This window comes from Alligator sinensis, unplaced genomic scaffold, assembly GCF_000455745.1.
Source record: "Alligator sinensis unplaced genomic scaffold, ASM45574v1 scaffold476_1, whole genome shotgun sequence".
Lineage (NCBI taxonomy): Eukaryota > Metazoa > Chordata > Crocodylia > Alligatoridae > Alligator > Alligator sinensis.
In genome coordinates, this window is record NW_005842444.1 from 272,496 (window position 1) to 294,041 (window position 21,546).

At 44.4% G+C, this 21,546-nt stretch overlaps 2 protein-coding genes and 1 non-coding gene across 5 annotated transcripts in view; 1 reads left to right on the forward strand and 2 right to left on the reverse strand.

The window, feature by feature from the left end:
- Window positions 1-15,466, forward strand: part of FSD2 (fibronectin type III and SPRY domain containing 2) — a 33,100-nt gene extending 17,634 nt beyond the window's left edge. For all 3 annotated transcript variants that reach the window (XM_025212082.1, XM_025212083.1, XM_014523099.2), the window contains 4 exons: window positions 702-835; window positions 3,302-3,434; window positions 9,709-9,885; window positions 14,065-15,466. In XM_025212082.1, the coding sequence (XP_025067867.1) occupies window positions 702-835; window positions 3,302-3,434; window positions 9,709-9,885; window positions 14,065-14,317 (697 nt within the window). In that variant the 3' untranslated portion in view covers window positions 14,318-15,466. The remainder of the gene's footprint in view (window positions 1-701; window positions 836-3,301; window positions 3,435-9,708; window positions 9,886-14,064) is intronic.
- The window catches only part of WHAMM (WAS protein homolog associated with actin, golgi membranes and microtubules), a 63,396-nt gene extending 41,856 nt beyond the window's left edge, over window positions 1-21,540 (reverse strand). The window contains exons 1-3 of the mRNA XM_025212084.1: window positions 21,261-21,540; window positions 20,061-20,174; window positions 18,831-18,905 (exon numbers count right to left, since the gene is read on the reverse strand). The gene's annotated coding sequence lies outside the window, so the exon portion shown is untranslated. The remainder of the gene's footprint in view (window positions 1-18,830; window positions 18,906-20,060; window positions 20,175-21,260) is intronic.
- LOC112551374 lies at window positions 19,149-19,279 on the reverse strand. The gene has a single exon (XR_003095671.1).
- Window positions 21,541-21,546: the final 6 nt, after the last annotated feature.

Consider the following 21,546-nt stretch of genomic DNA (forward strand, 5'->3'; position numbering starts at 1 on the left):
AACAAAGCATTTTGTTCTAGGAAAAGCAGAAAATATAGAAGGTTTAAAACTAATTCAGATCAGCTAATGCAGTTGTTAAGTGGCACCTCCAACTCTGTGAATGTTTTATAACAAGTACATTATTTCTATTAATTTTGTCTGTTTGTGGGCTGTTAATGAACAGATTGTGACTGTTCTCTTTTATATGTTGGTGGAAATGATCTGATGAAGATTTTCACGTATTACAGCCATGCCAGTAGCTTTAAATTGAAAATCCCCAATTTAAACAGTTTTCCTCTCATGACTGATCAGATGAGATGTGGTTTTATTTTTGTTCCCTGATTAGTTAAGGGCAATTCTTATCAGGATTTTGCTGAAAAGGCTCACAGAAAGTAAACTTTAATTTATTTCCCAGATGCTGAATTATAATTCACTTTTGGTGAGCTTTATTGTTAGCAGACTCAGTTGCATGAACAGTTATAGAAAGTGAACATACGAGGCTCTGGGGCACAGGTGAAGCACATTAATTTAAATACAGCATAATTCACATAAGTTTCCCTTCAGCTTCATTCTAGTAATAACAAACCTGAAAAGGGCAAAAGCAAGGAAATACTTTGAGGTATGAGTAGTTTAATCCAATTCTCTGTGTGTTCTTTGGGAAAATAACTTCAAAGGATTTGCCTTTATTTTGTAGCTCATAATTCTTCCTCTGTTTTCTACAGATCTATTGTGGGAATTCCTAATTGTGAAGCTCTAATTCAGCTGCAGCCAAGACACAGCTATCTTATCTCTGTCAGAGCTGTCAACATGGGTGGTTCCAGTGAAAGGAGTGAGCCTGTTTCCATCCACACCACAGGTACTGTGGAAGAGTTAGTTCATCAGCACTTCTGATAAGAGTTATGTTATGCAAATCTATCTTATAGATATTTTGAGCATCTGCGAACTAGCCCTGTGGATGGATATCTGTCTCATTCCCCCTTCAGTCCAGTTTAGAGCATCTTCTAATGTGCGGAAAAAGAAGACTGTGCTGGGAGGTTAATTCTCCAGGGTGGAGGTAGTGATGGTGGACAGTGATGGCCCTGGTAGTGATGATACCCCAATCCATACCAGGCTTAGGACTGAGTAATTGCCAAGTGCTTGCCACCAAAAAAAAATCTTACATACATTTATTAACAAGCCTAGATACCTGTTCAGGGAGATTTTCACTAGGGAGTGACATTCTTGCCCCCTCCAAACTGTCTGATCAGAACTAATTTCTAAGGGACAGTATGTGGACACTTGCTTTTACCTCATTGTGGTTCCATTCTTTCACTGAAATGATTCTGTAAAAGCACCAGAAATCTTGAAACACTCCAGTTTCCAACAAACTCACTTTACTTCATTCCTGCGATTCTCTTCTGAGAATACAGGTGAAATTGAACTTTTTGGCACCCTTTCATTCCCTGGACAACTTTCATAGAGTAACTATTTACTAAAATTCTGACTAAAATTCAGTAACAAAGTATTTGCCTGCTTTGTATTGCATTTGTAATTCCCGGGGAAGCTCCTAGGTCATTCTTCAGTCAATGGGTAGAAGCGACTGGCCAGCACATCCAAACCTACACACTTGCGATCATGTTTTTAGCAACTGTGTGATATTTCAGTGTGCTTTAATCAAACGAAGTTTTTGGAATTACAGACAGCTTCTTGACTACTTTGCCTGCTACAAATTTCCACTTTCAGAAATGCATGCCAGTAATTGCCACATTACTGTTTGTGTTGTATTCACACTGTTGTAACTGCATTTTGATTATGCTGTTTTCTCTTGGGATTGGTATGGAGAGATTTCTTTCCCCCTGAATCTGCACTGTGCAAACAGCTGATGTAGATTGCTATTATTACAAACTCTAAATGTGCAGCCCAAGTGTGAGGAGTGTCACCAGGAATGAAAATAGCCTTTATCACCTGCAAGTGCTTTTGCTGGGAATGATACATATGAATTTCAGCTAAAACTCAGATCAGATCCCCTGGGCACCGTGTGCCAGCATCAGTATGTGGCTCACACGAGAAAGCATAAATCCAGTGCTTTCCTTGTCTTTGTACCTCCTCTTTGCCAAAAGGCCACTGAGGACTTGTCTAGCTTACAGCCACCTGTCTATATACCTCAGTGGCCACTATGGCAAGAACAGCTGGAGTTCAACAGCAATTCACAATGCTCATCCCATACTCCCTGGAGTATCCTAGTATGCCCCCTAGTGCTGGGGGTTGCTGTGGCTACCTGTTCCTTCTTTGCAAGTGCCAGGGAGCCTTCCTAGGTAACACAGTGGTGTTATACCCACTTCTCACCAGTGCATCAGTGAGCTGGGCCCCATGTTGTTCTCCATCTCCGCTTATTACAACAGCATGGACATGAAATGCAGGAGATGATCCTTTTGCTTCTGTGAGATTCGACAGATTGGCTCTTTCAGGTTTGTTCACTTCTGCTGTTGTGCCATCTGCCTGCAGTGACCGCAGCCCAGCAGGTCTCATGCGCTGCCTCTGGTGAGGACCTAGCACAAAAGTGCTTGACCCTGTGGTGCATTCCTGAGCCCTGCTCCAGCCCCTTTGTGCTGCTAGAGCCATCCTCAGTGGTGATCTTCTAGGACTGCACTGAAGGATACCTGGGCTGCATTCAGACAACAGTGGCCATGTAGTATGTGGCATTACAGACACGTTTGTGGCACCATATACTGCACATTCAGCTGTTTGCCATGCTGCAAGGTAGCAGTGTGGGGCGGGGGATTGACTCCAGGAGATCCCAGGGCCAAAAAAACCTGTGCAAAAAAAAAAAAAAGTGGGGTGATGCATGTGGGGGCAGCATATGCCTCGCAAAACTGGAGCCTAGCTGGCCAACAGGATCACCACAGCTGCAGCCCCAAGAGGACCCCCAGGACCCCAGGTCAGCAGCAGAATCGAGCTCCTTGTGAATAGGTTAAATGCCTGGCCCAATTCAGAATTTTTAAGTAAACAGGTCTTTTAGTTTATGGTAGCAAAGAACCAAACCTGACCCTCTCATTCCAACCCAATGCAGTTAGTTTGTTCCTTGGTTAAGTCCAAGGCCAGATGAGCTGTATTGTCTGGCTTCAGTAAGGCTTTGGATAAGCAGGTTTGCTTATGAGATCTGGGCCCCAAATGGAGGAAATCTCATTAAATCAGCCTCAGGGCCCTTTCCAGTCTGCTGGCTAGCCCTAATCTGGATTGAGACACTACCCTCTAGACTAAAGCTAGGTTACGGGTCTATAACTGATTGTGGGTTTAAGGTGCTGAGACTGAAATCAATCACAAAATTTTTGTTGTTTTACAGGCACTTATTTCTATCTTAATGAGGACAGTGCCCATCCTTTGCTGTCTGTTCTAGAAGACGGATTTACAATTGCTTGCAGTGAAATAGAAAACCCGGAATGTGATTTGCCATCCCGTGATAACAGTTTTACAAGGTATATGCAGGAACTTAGAATTCACAGTTGATGTATGTTTTTCATGGCTGCTAATCTTTGTCATAAGGATTTAAATCCTCTTGACAAGGTTTACTGATTCACCGGCCTGTTTCATGTTCAAACTGGGCACAGATTAATTTTTACCATGCCAAATGAAAGCCTTATGGCTATGTGTTCCCTTTTTTGTGCTGTGTATGTAATGCATTTTTTCAAAGGGGTAAGGAGGCCATATTCTTGGGTTCCACATCTTAAAAGAGCAAGGTCTTCAGCAAGTAGACAGTGGGCGCGTCTACACGAGACACTACATCACTCTAGCGGTGAGCTTCAGCAGCGTAGCATCAGTGGGCACGAACCATGATGCCGACAGTAGCTCATTGCTACTGCGCAGTAGGGTTGGAAATGACCCATGCACCACTGGGACTGCATAGTAATGGCTCTGCTAAAGCAAGTACTAAATGACTGTGCAGTAACAACTGCGCAGTCAGGCGCATGTGTAGACACACCCGGTATTTACTCTGAAAAACCCTTTTAAAGCATTTCAAGTTGGGCTCCCAAAATCATGAGTTAGTTTTGAAAATGGGAGGCCATTATATTGCTGTGAATCTTCATGGGAGTCTGCTAACAAACCTTCACCTAGAGTGTCATCAAGGCCTGCAGTGTGATTCACTGCTCTCACATCATTTGAAATTTCTGAAAAGATTTCTCCCTGGAGCCTGAAATGTCCTGCTTGGTCTCAGCACATGAACAATTGTTTTAAAAATTGATTTTAGCTCTTCAGTCTGGCTTATGGGAGAGAAAAAAGCTATCTTTGTCTTCACAAAGCACAGCTGAGTGTACCTGGGGAAAAGACAAACTGACCCACAGCTCTTAATATAAGAATTCAATTTGTGACACGGGCCCTTTGCAGAGTAGAACAACATTCAATGGTTTCTGGTCCCTGGGGCTGCCCAGCCTTGTCCAGCACTGCCCCAGTCATCCAGGAGGGCCCGGTTCTGCTGCTCGCTCTTCCTCTTTTAGCATTATTAGGATGTCAGTGGTGGATTTGTCTCGTGTTATATAATTTCTATCTTCCTTCTGGCTGCGTGACACTCGTGCCCACAGACTTATGTTTGCCTTTGAAACTCATTTCCTTTTTAGTTCTTGATAGAGCCCAAAGCCCCAAGACAAGCGTCACAAAAACCGGATCAAAACCATGTGGTCTTAATCCAACAGTAGTGGAATTTTTTAAATTAGCATAATTACTAGATTTTTTTTTAATTATAGTGATCCAACATTTGCACACTTGAGAGGCTTCGAGAGTTTCCTCCTCCCTCCTCTCTCTCTCCCCTTCCTTACTTCTAAAAGCTGCCAAGGTTGCCATGGCAATGGTACCTCACACGTCATGGAGCACAGGCCTGCGCCTTTCATTCCTTTTTCATGCTATTCATGGATGATGATTTTGGGGCTGCTTTTATACGTCTCTAATGAATGGAAACCACCTACCCAGCTCCTTATGAAATAGTCCTTTGCTATGGCTAAACTTTTTGAGCCTTTAAGTGGTTGAGGAGTCTGCGTTCAGTTCTCAGAAGTGACTTTGGCAGTAAGGGACAGATTTCTAAAGGCTCTTAGTTGCCTAAATATGCAGCTAGGTGTCGTGGGAGTTTTACAGTGCCTTGGGGCCCAAATCCCACTGTTTCCTGTGGCTTTAGGCACAAAATAGCTCTAAAAATCTGACCCATAAGAATCTAAACTTCACTGAAAGTTGCTGCAGTTCAGAAGCCTAACAGCCAAACTTTCTAGAGCATGGGTGCCTAAAGATGCAGATGGGGGTTTAAAAAAGGCTGAATCGGGTTTGGGACCTTGAGCTAGAGCCCCCAAAAAGGGACATGGGCATCAAAACACTGAGTATCTGCTGCCAAATCTTTATGAGACCTTGCTGTCCTGAGAGGGGCACCCCAGTTCCTGGGAGGAGAGGTGTCCGAGAGTGGCAGCATGCTGAGCAATACACAGCCAGAACAGGAAGGGGCAGTGCCACTCCATTACCTTTTCAACCACACTGCTGATTGGTTACAGCACTCTGATGATGGTGACTTTGATTCAAGTCTCTTCTCTACTAAAAAGATCTGAATTTCCTGCTCCTAGAATAGTGCCCTAACCACCAGGCTTGTAGATATTCTAGGGATGGGTGCTTTCTACCCCATCCTGTTGAAAGTGTTCCACTTGGCATGAATAAGTCAATATTAATTGATCCAGACAGGGAGAGGTAGCATTAACACAACTCTTTACACTAGAAGGTAGGGCCTGAGGCTGGAGATGGGAAGACCTGGGTTCTTTGTTCCAGAGAATGCTAGACCATCATTTTTCTTCTGGCTCAGATCTGTTCAGAGCCTGGTCTGTTAAACATGCTTGAGATCATCTATCTGAGATGGTCCCACAGGCCAGATAGGCCAAGGAGCAGCTTGTTGGTGATTCCTGATGGGGCTAGGGGGTGGGTGAGGTCCTGATCTACTCAGTACTGTCAAGATTGAGACACTTCATGTGCAGAAGCAGAACTTTAGGCATGTTGTGAAAAACTTCATTTATACGAAAAACTTTAGGAACCCCATAGACTTTAGACACATCCAGCATTAGGTGGTAGCTGAGCCCAAGTTTTGTGACACTAAATTTGGGATTTTTAGGCACCTGGAAAGGCCATTAGGCAAGCCCCTCTGTGGATTTAGCTCTTGAATACTACTGAATGTCAGTGGTGGATGTCACAGATCATCCTTTGCTGGGGAGCACTGCAGCCTTGTCTGGCCTCTGAGAGAATCCCCTGAAAGCAGCCTAGGCATGGCTTGTAGAGCAGAGGGAGAGCCCAGACTGCTTCCCACTCTGTAATCCTGGCCTTTTGGTTTCCTGCCTTCCCTCATTCTCTGTGGCCCTGACTCCTGGAGCTAGTACCCACCAGTTCTGCTCCTGAGCAGAACTACACCTTCTGCTGAGGAGATGCAGTGCAACCCAAAGTTTCAAGCAGCAAAGCACAGTCTCTCAGTAAAGGCATTCATGGTTCAAAGGCCCACCAGTCAGAGTGCCTCTGCTTACCCATGCTTTCCCCACTCCACGCCACCCCATCACCACAAAGACTGCAGGGGTTTCATTGTCCCAATCTAACCCAGACAGCCCAGAGCACCCTCCAAGATTGCTCTGCTCTTCTCCTTTCAGTCTCTCCAGCTCACAGAGTTCCTCTCCTGGTCTCTGACTCCAGATTCTCTCTTCAGACTCCCTCCACCAGGAGTTGCCACCCTGCTTGTTCATATTCCTCTCTCCATTGTTATGTTCATGTCATGCAGCTTTCCCCCAGCCTCCTGGGTGCAGCTGTACCATCTTTGGTGAAACGTCAATAAAGCTATTCCAGGCCCTGTGGGTGTTAGAGGACCATCTTGTCTTGTCCCATACTTAGGCAACCCTGGCTCTTAGCAGGGACTCTATAATCCCTCCTTTGCTTGTGGTCTGGCATTATAGGTAAACTTACTTGTGTTCACTATTATAACAAAGTGAACACAATTAATAGCCCAAATCAGGCCCTTTGCTATTTAATGCCCTCCCCGCCCCAAGCCATTATTGTGTGTTTGGAACACACAATATTTAGCTCAGGTTATTACTGCCCATTTCTTGTCTCTCCCAAGTAAAGAACACATAAGCACTCTGGACCACTGCATGGATTGATTAATGCACTGAATAGAAAAAGAATGAACCTTAGATCTTCTCTGCAAAACATGAGGCCCTTTTGCCAATAAGATGAGTGTGTAACTAGAGGGCAAAATGGAAAAGAGCCAGGAGCTAGAAGATTCTCTTCATTAAAGTCATCCTGATGATGCTAAATGGGATTTCATCTCCCATCCTAGGGGCTCTTTTATGTTGCACATAAACAGCCAGAGCTGGCACCGAAATAATCCTCAACTCTGAGGCTAAGCTTTTGATGCTGTTGTGAACTCCCTGACCCTTCCTTTTTACCAGGATATTGGCAAAAAAAGCCCCTGACTAATACTTGTACATGGGCTACAAGAAAATTACACAGCAAACACTTTTTTCTGAAGTTTATGTAATCTTAGAGAGTAATCCATTTCTGAGCCATGGCAGCCCTTCAAAATCTGACTCAGGCTTGCCTTGGTGGCTTTGAAATTCTTATTACTATGGTAATACTTTATTCACAGATGCTCGCATATCCGTTTGGCACGGTTGCTTTTTGGGCTGCTATCTTTTTTTTGTTTTGTTGGGGAATTCTTAACTGAGTCCAGGTTTCAGCAGTCATTTACTCTCCTCTCAGCCATTAACACTGGCCCCCTAATGAACTACAGGGTTACTGTAAGGGTTTGCTGCTTAGGTGGTGGAGGGGCTCACAGTCTTCTCTTGCTGCTTACGTAGCTCATCACGCCCCCAGCTCCCAGCATCCTAGGATTTTAATCATCCGTCAGTATCACCTGGAGGCTGAGGTGGAGTTTTTTTGACAGCTAAGCCCTTTGCTTTCCAAATTTATTTCCATCAGAGGAATACAGTCTGCAAATCCACATTTAAACCTTATTTGTATGATTTAATACCAGCTTTCCTACATGACACTGGCATGAAGGCTGCTGCAGCATGGGTATGTGTCTTCTAAAAGGATGCCTAACTGTGGCTAGCTTACTCTGTGGGACTAACTGTCCTTGCTAAAGTGTCGTTGGTAAATTTGAAAAGCTGCATATACCATACACTGCTAAAGGCATCAAACAAATGAAATTAGTCTCTGGCTAACAGCCCTATGGCCCATTGAGATGGAAAATGTGTTTCATAAAGTTCTGACACCCAGACATGGGGGTAGGTGCTGCCAGCCATTTTCATGTGGAGTCTCAGCTTATGTCTTTAGTAGCACCATCAGTTCCATTATGTCTAATAATATGTGGAGCAAGGTGCTACTGAGTGTATGAAGCTACATGTGTAATTAATGAGCACGAACAACCTCTGCAGTGGAGCGGTACTTGTATTTACCCTGCTGCAGAGTTAATTAGTTTCATGCATCTTAAGAGGGGCACATGTGTAGACATTGGGATGTTTACTGTGCAGTTAAATAGTCAACTGCACAGTAAAAAAAATCTTGTTGAGATGCACCCAGTGTGAGGAAGAGGCTGGTCCAGACATAACAATGACAACTTCATCTCCCATAGAAAAGCTGCTGTTAAATTGCTTGCACAGAGCTGGGAACAGGTTTTGGTCTATTATTATTTGTCTTAAACCTTAATTTTGCATCCAAGCTACGTGCATCCTGGCTAGTCCCTCAAGCACTGTGACTGCTCAGCAATGCCCAACAGTGAGGACAGAAGCAGTCACCAGGTTTTTTGTCCTGTTAAAGAGATCTGCCATGTTGGGGTCTGCATATGGGTGGTTGAAGAGGAAAAGAATGAAGCTCTGGGTTGTAAGAGAAGAAATATATAAAGGGCTCGCCTATGCCGTGGTTACCTTGCTATGATGGGAGTGTGTATACTGGCAGAGCCAGAGTATACCACTTTGAACCAGTTAAGCCAGCAGTATGTCGAGATTCTGCCAGCAGCAATGAGCAGACCATGGTGATATTCATCTATTTTTGCCTCTTCTAACACAAGAGCACTATGGTAATTATTTAAAACTCAAACATTTGCTAGCAGGCCTGCTCTTGCAGTCAATGGAAGGTTTGCTGGGATCAAGGCCATACTGTGGCACATTTGTTTGGCTCAGTGTAGCATACTACAGTGACCACAGCAGCTGCACCTGATTGTTGAAGGTAAACAGCCCTAGGTTTGGGTAGTACAGGATGGGAGACTACTGTGGCATTCCAAGATGCTGTAGATATAAGGCCAGGAGTCATGACTGAATATGAACTGAATAAGCCCTCATAGGCTGAATGCCATCTTGTAGTACGTGTCATGGGTGAACTGACAGGTGAGGTGGGGAGGAAGCAGGGGAGAAAGATGATGTGTGCTCTGTGTTCTGCCTGAACTGGAGACACAGCAACCAGCAACAGTAAAACTAGCTATAAAAAACACATCTCAAAAAAACCCATGCAATATATATTTAAAAAATCCATTGGATGTCATAGAATAAGTCAATGATTACTTTGTCCTTTCTCTGGGCCAGCTGCTCAGCTGAGCTGCATGAGTTTACAACAGCTGCAGAGCTAGGTCGTGTTACTGAGGAAGGAGTCCGCCTCACCCTTCTTTGTAAATATTTCATGTTTGTGCACAAAACTTACATCCTTTAAATGCATATTAAAACAAACAAGACATGCCTCTCATCTCTTCCACAGATGCATTGCTATCCTGGGAAGCATGATACTATTCCAAGGAAAGCATTACTGGGAAGTGGAAGTTGAAGAAGATATGGAATACAGGGTTGGTGTGGCTTATGAAAACACACACCGGCAGGGGTACCTGGGGGCAAACAACTCATCCTGGTGCCTGAGGCATATTGTCACGCCATCAAGGTAACGGTTCTACATTTCTGTTCTTTTGGTAATAACAGCAAATGTAGCTCCTCTTTATGTCTGGTGGCTAGAACCTTAACTGCTGGGGCTGATTAAGTGAAGTCTAAGTCAGTCATTAAAATATGTGGCTGTAAATTTCCATCTTCAGTTTTGGGAATTGGCAAGGCCAGAATAGAGGGGCACAAGATTTAAAAAGGGACTTGGATGAGGTGACATTGAGCATTCCCCTGCCTAAAAGTTAGATATCTTGTTCTAGGGCTGGAAGTCACAAATTCAGCTTAGCTGCCTACAAGTCCTGTAATTTAAATGGGAAGAATTAGGCACTGGGGTTCCATAACAGCCAGCACGCTAAGCAAGAGGCTGACTAAGTCAAGCAATAGGAAACACTGCCCAAGGGGGAGTGTTGTCCTCTTGGAAGCAGGAGCCTATGTAAAACTGGGATTCATACTCTGAACCCCTCTTATCCTAAGTAACACCCAACTGGAAGGGCCGCAGGCTTTGGACATGTGTCTATCTGTAGCACAAAGTGCTACAGTGGTGACAGCAGCATTCCCTAGAAGAGCAGCAGCAGCTCTGACAGCACTATAGAGGGAGGGAGTGAATCAAGAGATGCGCTCCCTCCCACCCTGTACCGTTACATGTAACTATCCACACATTATATGTAACGTTATAAAACCATAGCGCTACAGAGAAGTTCCTGTTGGCCATATTTGTGGTGGAGTCCACCAGCTTTTATAACCTCACAGACATCCTGACCACATAACATGCTTGCGTTCAGTAGTGCTCTAAGGGCATCTATAGCACTACAAAAGTGTGCCCCCCACCCAAGGGTTAAAGCCTGTTTCACCCACTATATGGCACATGTAGCAGCTGCTAAGATCATGCTGTAGATGACCACATGCATGGAGGCACCCTATCGTGCCTATGAAGACAGGTAGTTCTCCTAGCTTTTTTTGTCCTGGCAGCTAGCCATCCACGTAGGCAACACTGCTGGCACAGCCTAATGGTTAGCCGGCTTGTCCAGGACATGATACACAGATTCTAGGCTTCACTTGAACCTATACAATTTGTGGGTTGTCTTCATGCCCTAAACCCCAAGTCATAGCTGAGAGAACTTTCCATCCCTTCATCCTCTTCTTGAAGCTGGCTGAGTGGGTAGCCATAGGCCCAAAAGGAAAGTAAGCATTGTAGAAGCCTCGCTGTCTCCTACGCTGTAGGAGCCCAGGGAGACTCCTGCTCTGAACAATTGGACTTGAGTGCTGGCCCTTGCTCCTAAGACTGGTTACGGATTTTTTACTCAAAGACTCTGCAATACCAATAGGTGTTAATAACAGCCAGCTACATGCATAAGGACACACACGTCCCAAAACTAATGGGGCAAACTCCTAGGACTAGCAAGAACTAGTCAGAAGACAGCAGCTCTCACATGTCAGCCCAGCAAGGATCTGAACCAGCATCACCTGCCTCTTAGTAAAGCACTCTGCTCACTTGAGTACACACTGGGCATCAGCAGAGCTGTTACTAACTGTCCTCTTGAAACTTGCTTGCTAAGCAGCCAACAGTGACAGGTATGGAGGGCCAGGAGGGAAAAAACCAAAGCAGGAGGTATGTGTGGTTCAGTGACAAGGTTGCTGCCCTAGCAAGTTGAGGCTGTGGGTTCCAAGTTAGGCCCAGTGTGCTGGCAGTATCTGTGCTCTAATTTAGCTAATGACTATTAAATGCAAGATGCAGCAGGTCAGCTTCAAGAAGAGGGCAAAGTTCTAGCCCTTAGCCTGGTGGTGAGGACACTGTAGCTTCAAACCTGCTTTGGAGAAGACAGGCCCTAAATCCTATACGCTCAGCTCCCTTAGTGCATGCCCTATCATAGACTAAGGAATGGGAGAGCCCTGCCATGTTGTTAGTTTGCTTGCAGAAGAGCAGCTCTGCTTTGCCACAAAGCAAAATAAGTGCCAAACTATACAAAAGCATCCAGTCTTGAACCAATTCTCAGACAGTCTCTATGCTCTCCATTTCTGCATTGAGCCAGACCTCTAATTGGACCATGCCTAGGCTAAGCCAGTCTTCCCAGCCCCACAGGAAAAAGTGCTCACATCCAGCACATCTCAGGGCAGCATAGAGGGAAGAGTGCCTGCAGCTGGCATCTGTCTCTGTAGTGACACATGGAGACCAGAAGGTGCCATCCAGTCCCCTGCCCCACCTCTTCCTACACCCAGCCACAGCCAAATGCTGCCAAAGCCTCACCTCTGCAGGCCAGATCCAAAGGTTCCAGCCTGCAGGCCATAGGCTGCCAACCCCTGCTCTAGAGGTATTTCATAAGGATTTTAGGGAAAAGAAAATCTGACTAGGGCAAACCCCTTCTGCACCATGTTGAGACACTTCCCTGTGAAAAGCTGCCAACCCTTTGAACTGGTGCAGGCAAGAATGGTTGAGGAAGAAGCTGGATCCTCTGAGATGCTGTATCAGCTATTCATTAGTGCTGAAAGAAATGAGGGCTGCAGACTCCACCTCCCTTCACTGTTAAGCCACTTGTATTTTTGACTGCCACACTTTGCACTTAGGAAGGGTATTGAGTGCCTGAGCATGTGTTGCATTATTCAAATGGTGCCTTAATGGAGAAGAAAAGGTCTGGCTGCATTAGACATCGTGTGTTCCATTAAGTGTTCCAATCAGTGACAATTGCAGTGATTTTTACTTGTGCCCTAGGAGCCATGACATAAAAAGGTCATCCTCTGGGAAATGAGGGATATGAACATGCAGTGGCTGAAGCTCAGAGGAACTTCTTAGTAGTGTCACTCTGGCTGCTCATCCCAGAGGAACTCCCACCTTAACCAGAGATGCTATCTAAAACAGTGGTTCTCAACTTTTTTTGTACTGGGACCCATTTGTAAACATTGATGGCCAGTCCTGACCCAGTGCCCCTCATTTCTGATCTGCTGCCCCCTGCACCCCCAAGGCCTCAGCCCTACCCCAGTGTGTATGGCAAGGGGTGGATGTGTGGAGCTCTGGGTTCGGACTAGCCATCAATATTTACAAATGGGTCCTGGCTTTCCACATTTTTCTCCTTTAAAGGACAATTCATTTTTAAAGTTTGATTGTGATCCTTTTATATATTCTTGCCACCCACTTTTGGGTTGTGTCCTATGGGTTGAGAAATGCTGATAGGAAAAGTGGCTTTGTAAGCAGGGGCAGATATTACTGTGGCTGACATCCAGCCAGCCATTAATTCAGATGGCTTTGGATGGAATACATTTCACATCTGCTAACACACATGCAAAGTGAATGTTGGCTCCCCAAAGCACAAGGAGCATGGTTCAGCTTAAAGGCGACTGGTAGAGAGGGTACGTGCCCCCCACCAGACTGGCCCCCAACTCAGCACTGCTCAGGATGGCAAACCGCAGCCCCACAGAGCCAAGCGGGGGCTGGGGGTAGCTTTACCTGTGCTCCAGCTGGTGGTCCACAGTTTGCTGGGCCAGCTGCTTCCAGTCCACAGTTTCCGGTCTGCAATTGTGGTCCTCCCCCGGAAGCATCAGTCACCCCTGGTTCAGCTTCATGGACTTTCTCTAAAGTAACCATAGTGTTTGGGCTCTGTGAGCAACTGGGGAACAGGGCTTGGCCAGGACAAGCAGAAAAGCAGAGTAGGTATTCTTCTTGCCTTTCTCCTGTCAGAGCTTGCAATCATCCAATCGCAGATCTGAGGAGAAAATGCTGCTCTCTGTCAAGCTGTAACTCCCTTTGACTCTCCCTGTGCATTTGACGGGGAAGGCAGAGAGTCCAGCACAGCTCGTATATGGAGTAGGAAGTGGACTCAGGAATTGTCAAGGTGGCTGTTGGACCTCCAGCCCTCAGTGCTTTGACATCAAACCCCTATCTATTCTGCATAGATGAGAGAAACACAAGAGGCCACAGTCTCTTCCTCTGACTTTTTCCAGATGGGGAGACGTTGGCCCTTTGTAAATGATGGTGAATACAACTGCAGCCAAAATATCCTGTATAATCTGTTCCAAAACAGACCCAGACTGTGGGAAGAATAAGGCTGCACATCCAGTCTTGGACTGGTGAGGTGGTCCATTTGCTATGGGAGGATGGGCCTGGCCTGCATGTACTCAGAGGAATGCAGCTTCCTTCTCAAACATACTGAGTGTCAAGACTTGTTCTTCCCCTTCCTGTTTTCACTTGTAGGCACAAATATGAATTTCTGCACAGTGGAACAACACCAGACATTAGGATTACAGTTCCTCCAAAAAGGATTGGCATCCTGCTGGACTATGACAACTGGAAACTGTCGTTTTTTAACCTGGATATTGCACAGCATCTCTATACATTCAACAGTCACTTTCAGCACTATGTCCACCCTTGCTTTGCTTTAGAAAGGCCTGGCTTCATGAGGATCCATAATGGCATTGCAGCGCCCACATTTATTGCACTTTCGTGATCTATGCTCAACAGCTGCCACTCAAGCTATGTCACATCTGTGCTTAACGTAAATTGACAACAGCCTTACTTTACAATCACTTCCCCCCTCTCAAGCACACACTCTTTATGCCTCAGTAAATGATGAAAGGCTCACCTACTGCATGTTCATGGCACACAACGTTCCTGCGGGAAAACAGTGAGTTCTGTAAACTAAAGACTTGCAGGACTGAGCCCTCAGACTCGTATAATTTCTTCTTAATTCAGTGTGCTTTAAAGCTCTGAAAGGTTGGTGGGTTTTTTATCTTAACACTTTTACAGCATTATTATAAGCTTGTGAACTTTCACAGAAATGGAGGAAATACTCCAGGGATTCAGACTATGAGCAACAAAGCTGTGTCATTTTTGGGATATAGCTTTTGAATCCTCTGCAAGCTAACAGTAGAAAGAAGTTGATCAATAAGGAATTAGTTACAGTATCAGCCCTGATCAGGAGGCTGGGGTAGTGTGGGCGTGAAGTTGCATGGTTGACAGCTCAACGGTCACAAGTTTGAGGCCATAGTAGAAGTGCTTATGCTGCGGCCTGTCAGATTCCAATGAATCTGAGAATTCCATTAATACCTTGTCAAAAGGATGGGAGAAAGGAAAAGGAAGGTCAGCCCTGATCTTAGTGGAAAGCTATACAGATTACAAGAGGCATCCTTACATTGATTGCACTGTTGGCAGCAGATAGAGACCTACCTTCCCTTTTCAAGGGGTGGATCCTGTCAGCTGAGATTTGATGCAATTTGAGGATGGAAACCGGTATTGCTAAAGCTTGTCCAGTCCTCACTTTAGGCCTAAGGAATTCCAGTACTTTTAGCCAATCTTTTTTTTTTTTTTTTTAAAGCGAGTGAATTTTATTCTTGTTTGAGATTGAGCTAAGAAAGATGACAAGAGCAGCAAAAGGCTTAATCACTATGCAACGGTTAAAGCCAAAATTCACTCGTAACCCAACCCCCCCATAAAAATGAACATCAAATGTTTTTACAGTTGCATGAATTCAATGAAACAAGACGATCAAATGTCTCATGCATATGTGAATCATCTACTCGACTCATACCACTCTAAACAAGACCTTTTGAAATACTCCAGCACGTATTTTACACATTAAAGATATTTTTACAAAATCCCTGTGATTTTCATTCCATTTTTTAGCATAAATGCAGACCTTAGACCTGTGCATCAGAGGCATCTTTTTACCTTAGTCAGCCTCACTTGCACCCTTACATGCCAGCTGCAATGCAACTCATAAATCCTTTCTTAAACACCTCACAATTGCCCAAATACTATATTTCAGATGCAATGCATTTGTTTGGACTTAGTGTATGGATTCTAATTATCTGTAGTGTAAAATGTACATGTTATATGCCAACGGTCAGTCCTGAAGTTGCTCAAGCTACAGCCACCCTCATTCAAATATATTAAAACTATTTGAATTACAACAAAATAATTGGCTGCAATGCAATATCACAGATTTATTCACCATGTTTCTTTCTTAAAAAATAGTTGTTACAGCTTTACATACCCTGGGACGCTCCAGGGAAGGGCAAAATCTACAACGTGCACATTCAAAAGAATAAAACAAAGGCCTTGTAAAACAGTTAAGAGAAACAATTCAAGTGGGAGATGACATCTAGTTAAGACACTGATGGCTGTTGCCTTCTCTTAGAGGGTGTCAGGTTAGGTTTGTAAGCACCCTATCAAGAGGGGCTTAGCATCAAAATAAAGCATCACCCTTTAAAGTCTCTTCTAATAGCTATATCTATCTATCTATCTATCTATCTCACCCTTTAAAGTTTACCTTAGTAGCAAAACATAGGGATTTTGGTCAGACTAGAGGATTATAGTGGTCTGTCTGTCTGTCTGTCTGTATATATATCCTCTAGTCTGACCAAAATCCCTATGTTTTGCTACTAAGATAAACTTTAAAGGGTGATATTTCTGATTGACCAAAAGCCAGAATTTGGTAAGGCATCAAGAGCTAGATCCCCAACTGGTATAAACCATCACAGTTCTACTGCAGTCAACAGCACAATGACAGGTTACACCGACTTCAATTTGGACTAAGAACCTCAAGTGATAACTCCCCCACACCTTTGGGTAAGCTGTTCCAATGGTTAATTATCCTCACTTTATAAAATGTGCCTTATTTCCAGTTTCAGCTTCCACCCACTGGACACTCTTATGCCTTTACCTGTTGAGAGTTCTTTACTATCAATTTTTTTTCACATATAGAAAAAAAAATCTGAAAGGAATAAAGCAAGACATCAGAAAAGAAGCACAAAGGTGACTGAATAACTTAGTAGAGCTAGTGGATATACAAACTGATTTCCACATAGAAATGTGCTCTCTGGTGCCCATGCTGAAATTAAGCCACTCACCGCTAACAGCTTCACATCCTAATGAGGTGCTAATCCATGTTTTTATCCTTTCATTTATGCATTCATCTAAGGTGCTACCAAAACCGATTCCACTGGCAAGCTGTCCTCAGGGGCCACAAGACTTTGCTCCCGCACAAGGGTGTTGTGAGGACAAATACATTACGCAATTGTAAGCTGCTCAGATAAGATGGTAGTGGGGATCTATGCAAGTGCCACATAGCTAGGTCACTGTGTTGCTTACTTTATAAATCTGTTGCATGCAGCATGCGCGCCGATTTAATATTGAACTGGATGCTGAGCACAACAGAACTTAGTGTTCATTACCAAAGACCTGGAGTGACTGACAAAATGAACTGCAAAAATATCTAAAAACAGATATGCCAATAATTAACTATCTGGTTATAAACAATATAGGAAATTAGTTTGCCATGTTTTGCTTAATAAAATCTTCACTTGTCAGCTGTAACCCAAGGGTCTCCCATGGGAAACCAAAGTTTGTCACTTACTTAAATATTTATGCAGCTAGGAAATAGGCATAAACAACCTGAATTTTTGAAATCCAGTTGTCACTCCGAGTTACCTGCAAATATATATGCCTTAGCACCATTTCCATTACAAAGTCTACTGACTGGATTTGATTATGCACCCAATCCTTGTAAGGTTATTTCAATAGAGTTTTGCAGACATGCTTCGCACAGAAGAGAAAGCTCAGTGCATCTGTACTGAAAATAATGAGGGCCTAACCCCATACTAAGCTGAAACCTGCATTTGAAAATGATGCATAAGTTTCCTCCTTAAGTTGGAGCACATTGCTATTTGTTAAACAGGGCAGCCCCATAGCAGACTAACATTTCCATCCAGGTTTATCTGAGAAAAGAATGTTCCTGCTAATGTATTTTTCTTAATTATGGATGTCACTGGATAATCAGTACTTCAGGGGTAGATGAGCCTATGAATAAAACAAAATTAATTCTCCTCTCTGGATTGGCCAAAGAAAATTTGGCTCAGTGCTAAAAGTAGATCATGTAGGGGGCCACTGGCACATCTAAAACAGTCTACATGTCTCTAAAAACTGCCTACCTCCAACTGTTACAATAAGCTCCATGGTTAATTTTTCCCAATCTGCTGCTGTTTTATTTACTTTGTCAGTTTATTAACTGTGTCTGACAGCACCATGCTGAGTTCAGCCTTACAATAGTGCAGCACTGAAAAACAGAAACTTGTGGAAGAAGAAAATGATGGTAAACCACAATCCTGTATAATAGGGCTGAGGGACAAGGACAGCACCTGCAAGTACTTCTAGTCTTTCATTTACTTAATTGCAAGCATCCACTGTCCCTTTAAATTACTGAGAGCAGGCTGGATTAACTCTCCCATAAAACTCAATACATGCGCTGTTGCGCTTGTGTCCATTTCTGTGCTGACCCTAGAGATAAATCTGTTTTAGGATTTTGCAAAAGAAATCAAATTGATAGTTCCACTTTCTAGCTCACTCTTCAGTATTCCTTCAAAGGCAGCTTTTGCTTTTTCATCCAGAATGACAAGGACATGAATAACACAACTGTCTCAGATAGTGATGGGGATGGTCTCTATTCAGTCCATTCCCCCATCCCCTGCTGGTTCTGTCTCTTTTTATGGCTCCCTGTCATTTCAGTATCCAAGCAGCTTACTCCTATTAATACATTTACACTCACAACATCTGCCAAGGCAAGGAGGCACAACCTGCATTTTGTAGTTGAGAAAACCAAGATACTCAAGGGTCCTAGGCCATGTGGTAATAGAAATAATGAATAATACTCTATTGCCAAGGCCACACAGACAGCCTATGGCAGAGCAAGGAATTTTAGACTCTGGCATTTTTGTGACTCGGGGTGCCAAGTATTTAATGAACTTTTCTGACTGATGCTGGTTCATCTGTGCACTCTTAATTTAAATACACCAGTACACAGTGTCACCACTTGAGGGCATCAAATGAAGCTGTTTTAAGACTGCGTTTTTTGTGGTATGGTGAGCAGCAGCATGAAAGCACCAGCCGCAGAGCTGACAGGTTCACAAGATAATTGCAGAACAAAGCTTCTCGGTTAGCACAATTTCAGCTTGCAAACTGGTTACCGTGATCTTTCATATAGCCAGCCTCTCTCACAAGTCCAGCCCAATTAGGAGCCTGGGACGAAGGGATCCAGGATGCTACAAACAAACATAAGCAGATTAGACAAGATGCAAAAATTTAACAGTGAGAATTTAACAACATGCAACTTGACATGCCTAAAACAACATTACCACCAGGAAGCAGTGTGGAAAGGTACAAAGGAGTTTTAAAATTTCAGACAGGTAATTACTAGCGACAACAGCTCTGTCTATAAAACTTAATCATCAACTTGGTCACATCCCTTTAACTGCCATGAGAATCTGCAACATAAACTAAACAATTACTGTTGGTAGGTGAAGTAGGTCCTGACTCCATCTCACAGACAGGCCCTGTTCTTCCACCGTTTAATCTAGGAGGATAGTATCAGTAGAGCCAATTGGACTTGACTGGCTCTACTTTCTTAGTCCTCCAAATGAAAATCACACAAACACCCTCCAGAGTTTGTCACAGTCCCCGTGCCCAAGAACTGAATACAGCTTTCCTGCAGAGTCCAGTGCTGACTCACAAGACCCTCCCTCTGCCCTGGAAAGTAGCTGCTTCACCCTAATTTCCTTCTATACAAGAGTTAACAAGTTCGTAACTCATAAACATGTTTATCTCACCATTTTAGACAACTGGTTGATAATGGTTCCATAACTAATAGTGAAGAACTCACCTCTTATTTAAAACACAGAGCTTGCCACACAGATTACACTCGACTGGTTTCCAGACCTTCCAAGAACCTCTTTCTACACAGAAAATTTTGCTAAATTCTCTCATTGTTGCACTAGAGCCAGTGTAGCTCCACTGTTGTTAAAAACAGCCAGTGTTGGTGTATACAGGGCTTAGATGTTTCCACCTTTACATTCACTAGACCCATTCTCACAACATTTTAAGCTGAAAACACCAGCAGCCAGTTTTTACAAATGAAACCCTTGTTGCTACCCTTAAATAGTGCTGAAATGGGATTAGGAGGCAACCTAACAGCTGAAAAGGTTGCAGTGATGGAAAACAAACGCCTATGTTAGCCTGACACCAAGCCAGGCTGAACCTGCTCCTGAACACAGCTTGATCTTTGCTGCTATAGGTGCTTCTCTGAACCAACACCCTCCCAACAGGAAAACCTGATGGATGACGCAAAGAATAACTGCCTGCTGCAGTGCCTGCCTTTCTAATTTGAGAAAATGCTGAAGTCAGAGAAACTTCTATGTTACCTGACAAGGGCACTAGAGCAGCCATTGATGGAAGTGATGTAAAGGCACTGAAAAGACAGAAGGATCTCCAGTGTATGACCAAAGCACACTGGCAGATATCATGAACTGATGCATCTAGAATAAACAAACACAAGAAGACAGACAGTTATAAATTAAATATAAATACCTACTCCAAGTCAAAGCCAAGATGCTGCGCATAATAATCACATACAGCCCTTTTATCACACAAGAGGGTGCTATAGACTGAGCAGCAGTCACCATCTCCCTTCAGGATGGTTAAATGCAGTTCTATTTCTGTTAACAAGCCAAGCCAAGCCATTCAGCAAACTTCATTTGACCTGCAAAATATGGCTTTTTAAACTCTTCTTCTATTTGGCTGGACTGATGGATAGAGATTTGCATAAGAATTCTGCAAAACCACAGTTGTTTCTACAGCTCGCAAAGGGATTAGTTTCCCTGGGAGATGGAGATGGCAGGATACGCTCTAAAGCAGGGGCGGGCAATTATTTTGGGCGGAGGGCTGCTTACTGAGTTTTGGCAAGCCATCCAGGGCCGCATGAGAGTCAGCCAGGGGCAGATAAATATTAATTTTCTAAATTTTTTAGGGGCCCCGTGGGCTGGATGGAATGGCTTGGTGGGCCACATCCGGCCTGTGGGCTGCATTTTGCCCAACCCTGCTCTAAAGAGCCAAATTCACCCCTCTGCTGAAATGACAGATGGAGACAGCACGCACCGCTCCGAATGACACCCACGGGGGGTGGTTCGTTCCTCAGCTGTTCCCCTCTGCACTAGTCTCTCTGACATCTTGCAAAATGCAATATGGCGACAGGGCAAATCCCTCTGCATACCTCCTTTCCCTCCAACCTGGCCTTAACCCACAACCACTTGAGCATGTCCACTGTGCCCAGGGGGATGGGGGCCGCACAACGCACTTCTAGGGGTCCCTGCACACAGGGTCTTTCAGGGAGGGCCCTGCCGGTGGCCCAGAGCTCTTTGCCTGTTGTGCTTCTACAGAGGAGAAGTTTCTGTCATAAAAGCAGCTAACATAGGGCTTTTTTCCCCCTCTCTGTGGACCAAGACCTTGCAGCGGTAGAGGTTTGCATGTCCCCCAATCCTCAGAGCTACATTGCCTGGAGACGCGTGCTCCTGGCAGGATCGCCCACAGCGAAGAGGGCGGAGGGGAGGTACTAGACAAACCACCTGTGGTGGACCAGGTGGAAGAAGACATCAGGATCTCCACGGCTGTAAAGATGGAGGAGACGGAAGGTCCCCTCGTTGCTGTTGGGCCCAGAGGCAGCCTTGTCAAGAGGCCCCTTCAACAGGCAACCAGGTTTCTACCGCGGAAAACACCACGCTCTCCTCTACGCCCCGCTGGGGCTCGCCTTCTTTCCAGCCAGCTTCAGCCTCACTTTTCATATTGGCTTAAAAAAAGAAAAAAAAAAGACAGAAAAGATAATAAAACACCTGCCCTGCCTGCCGCCCGCCT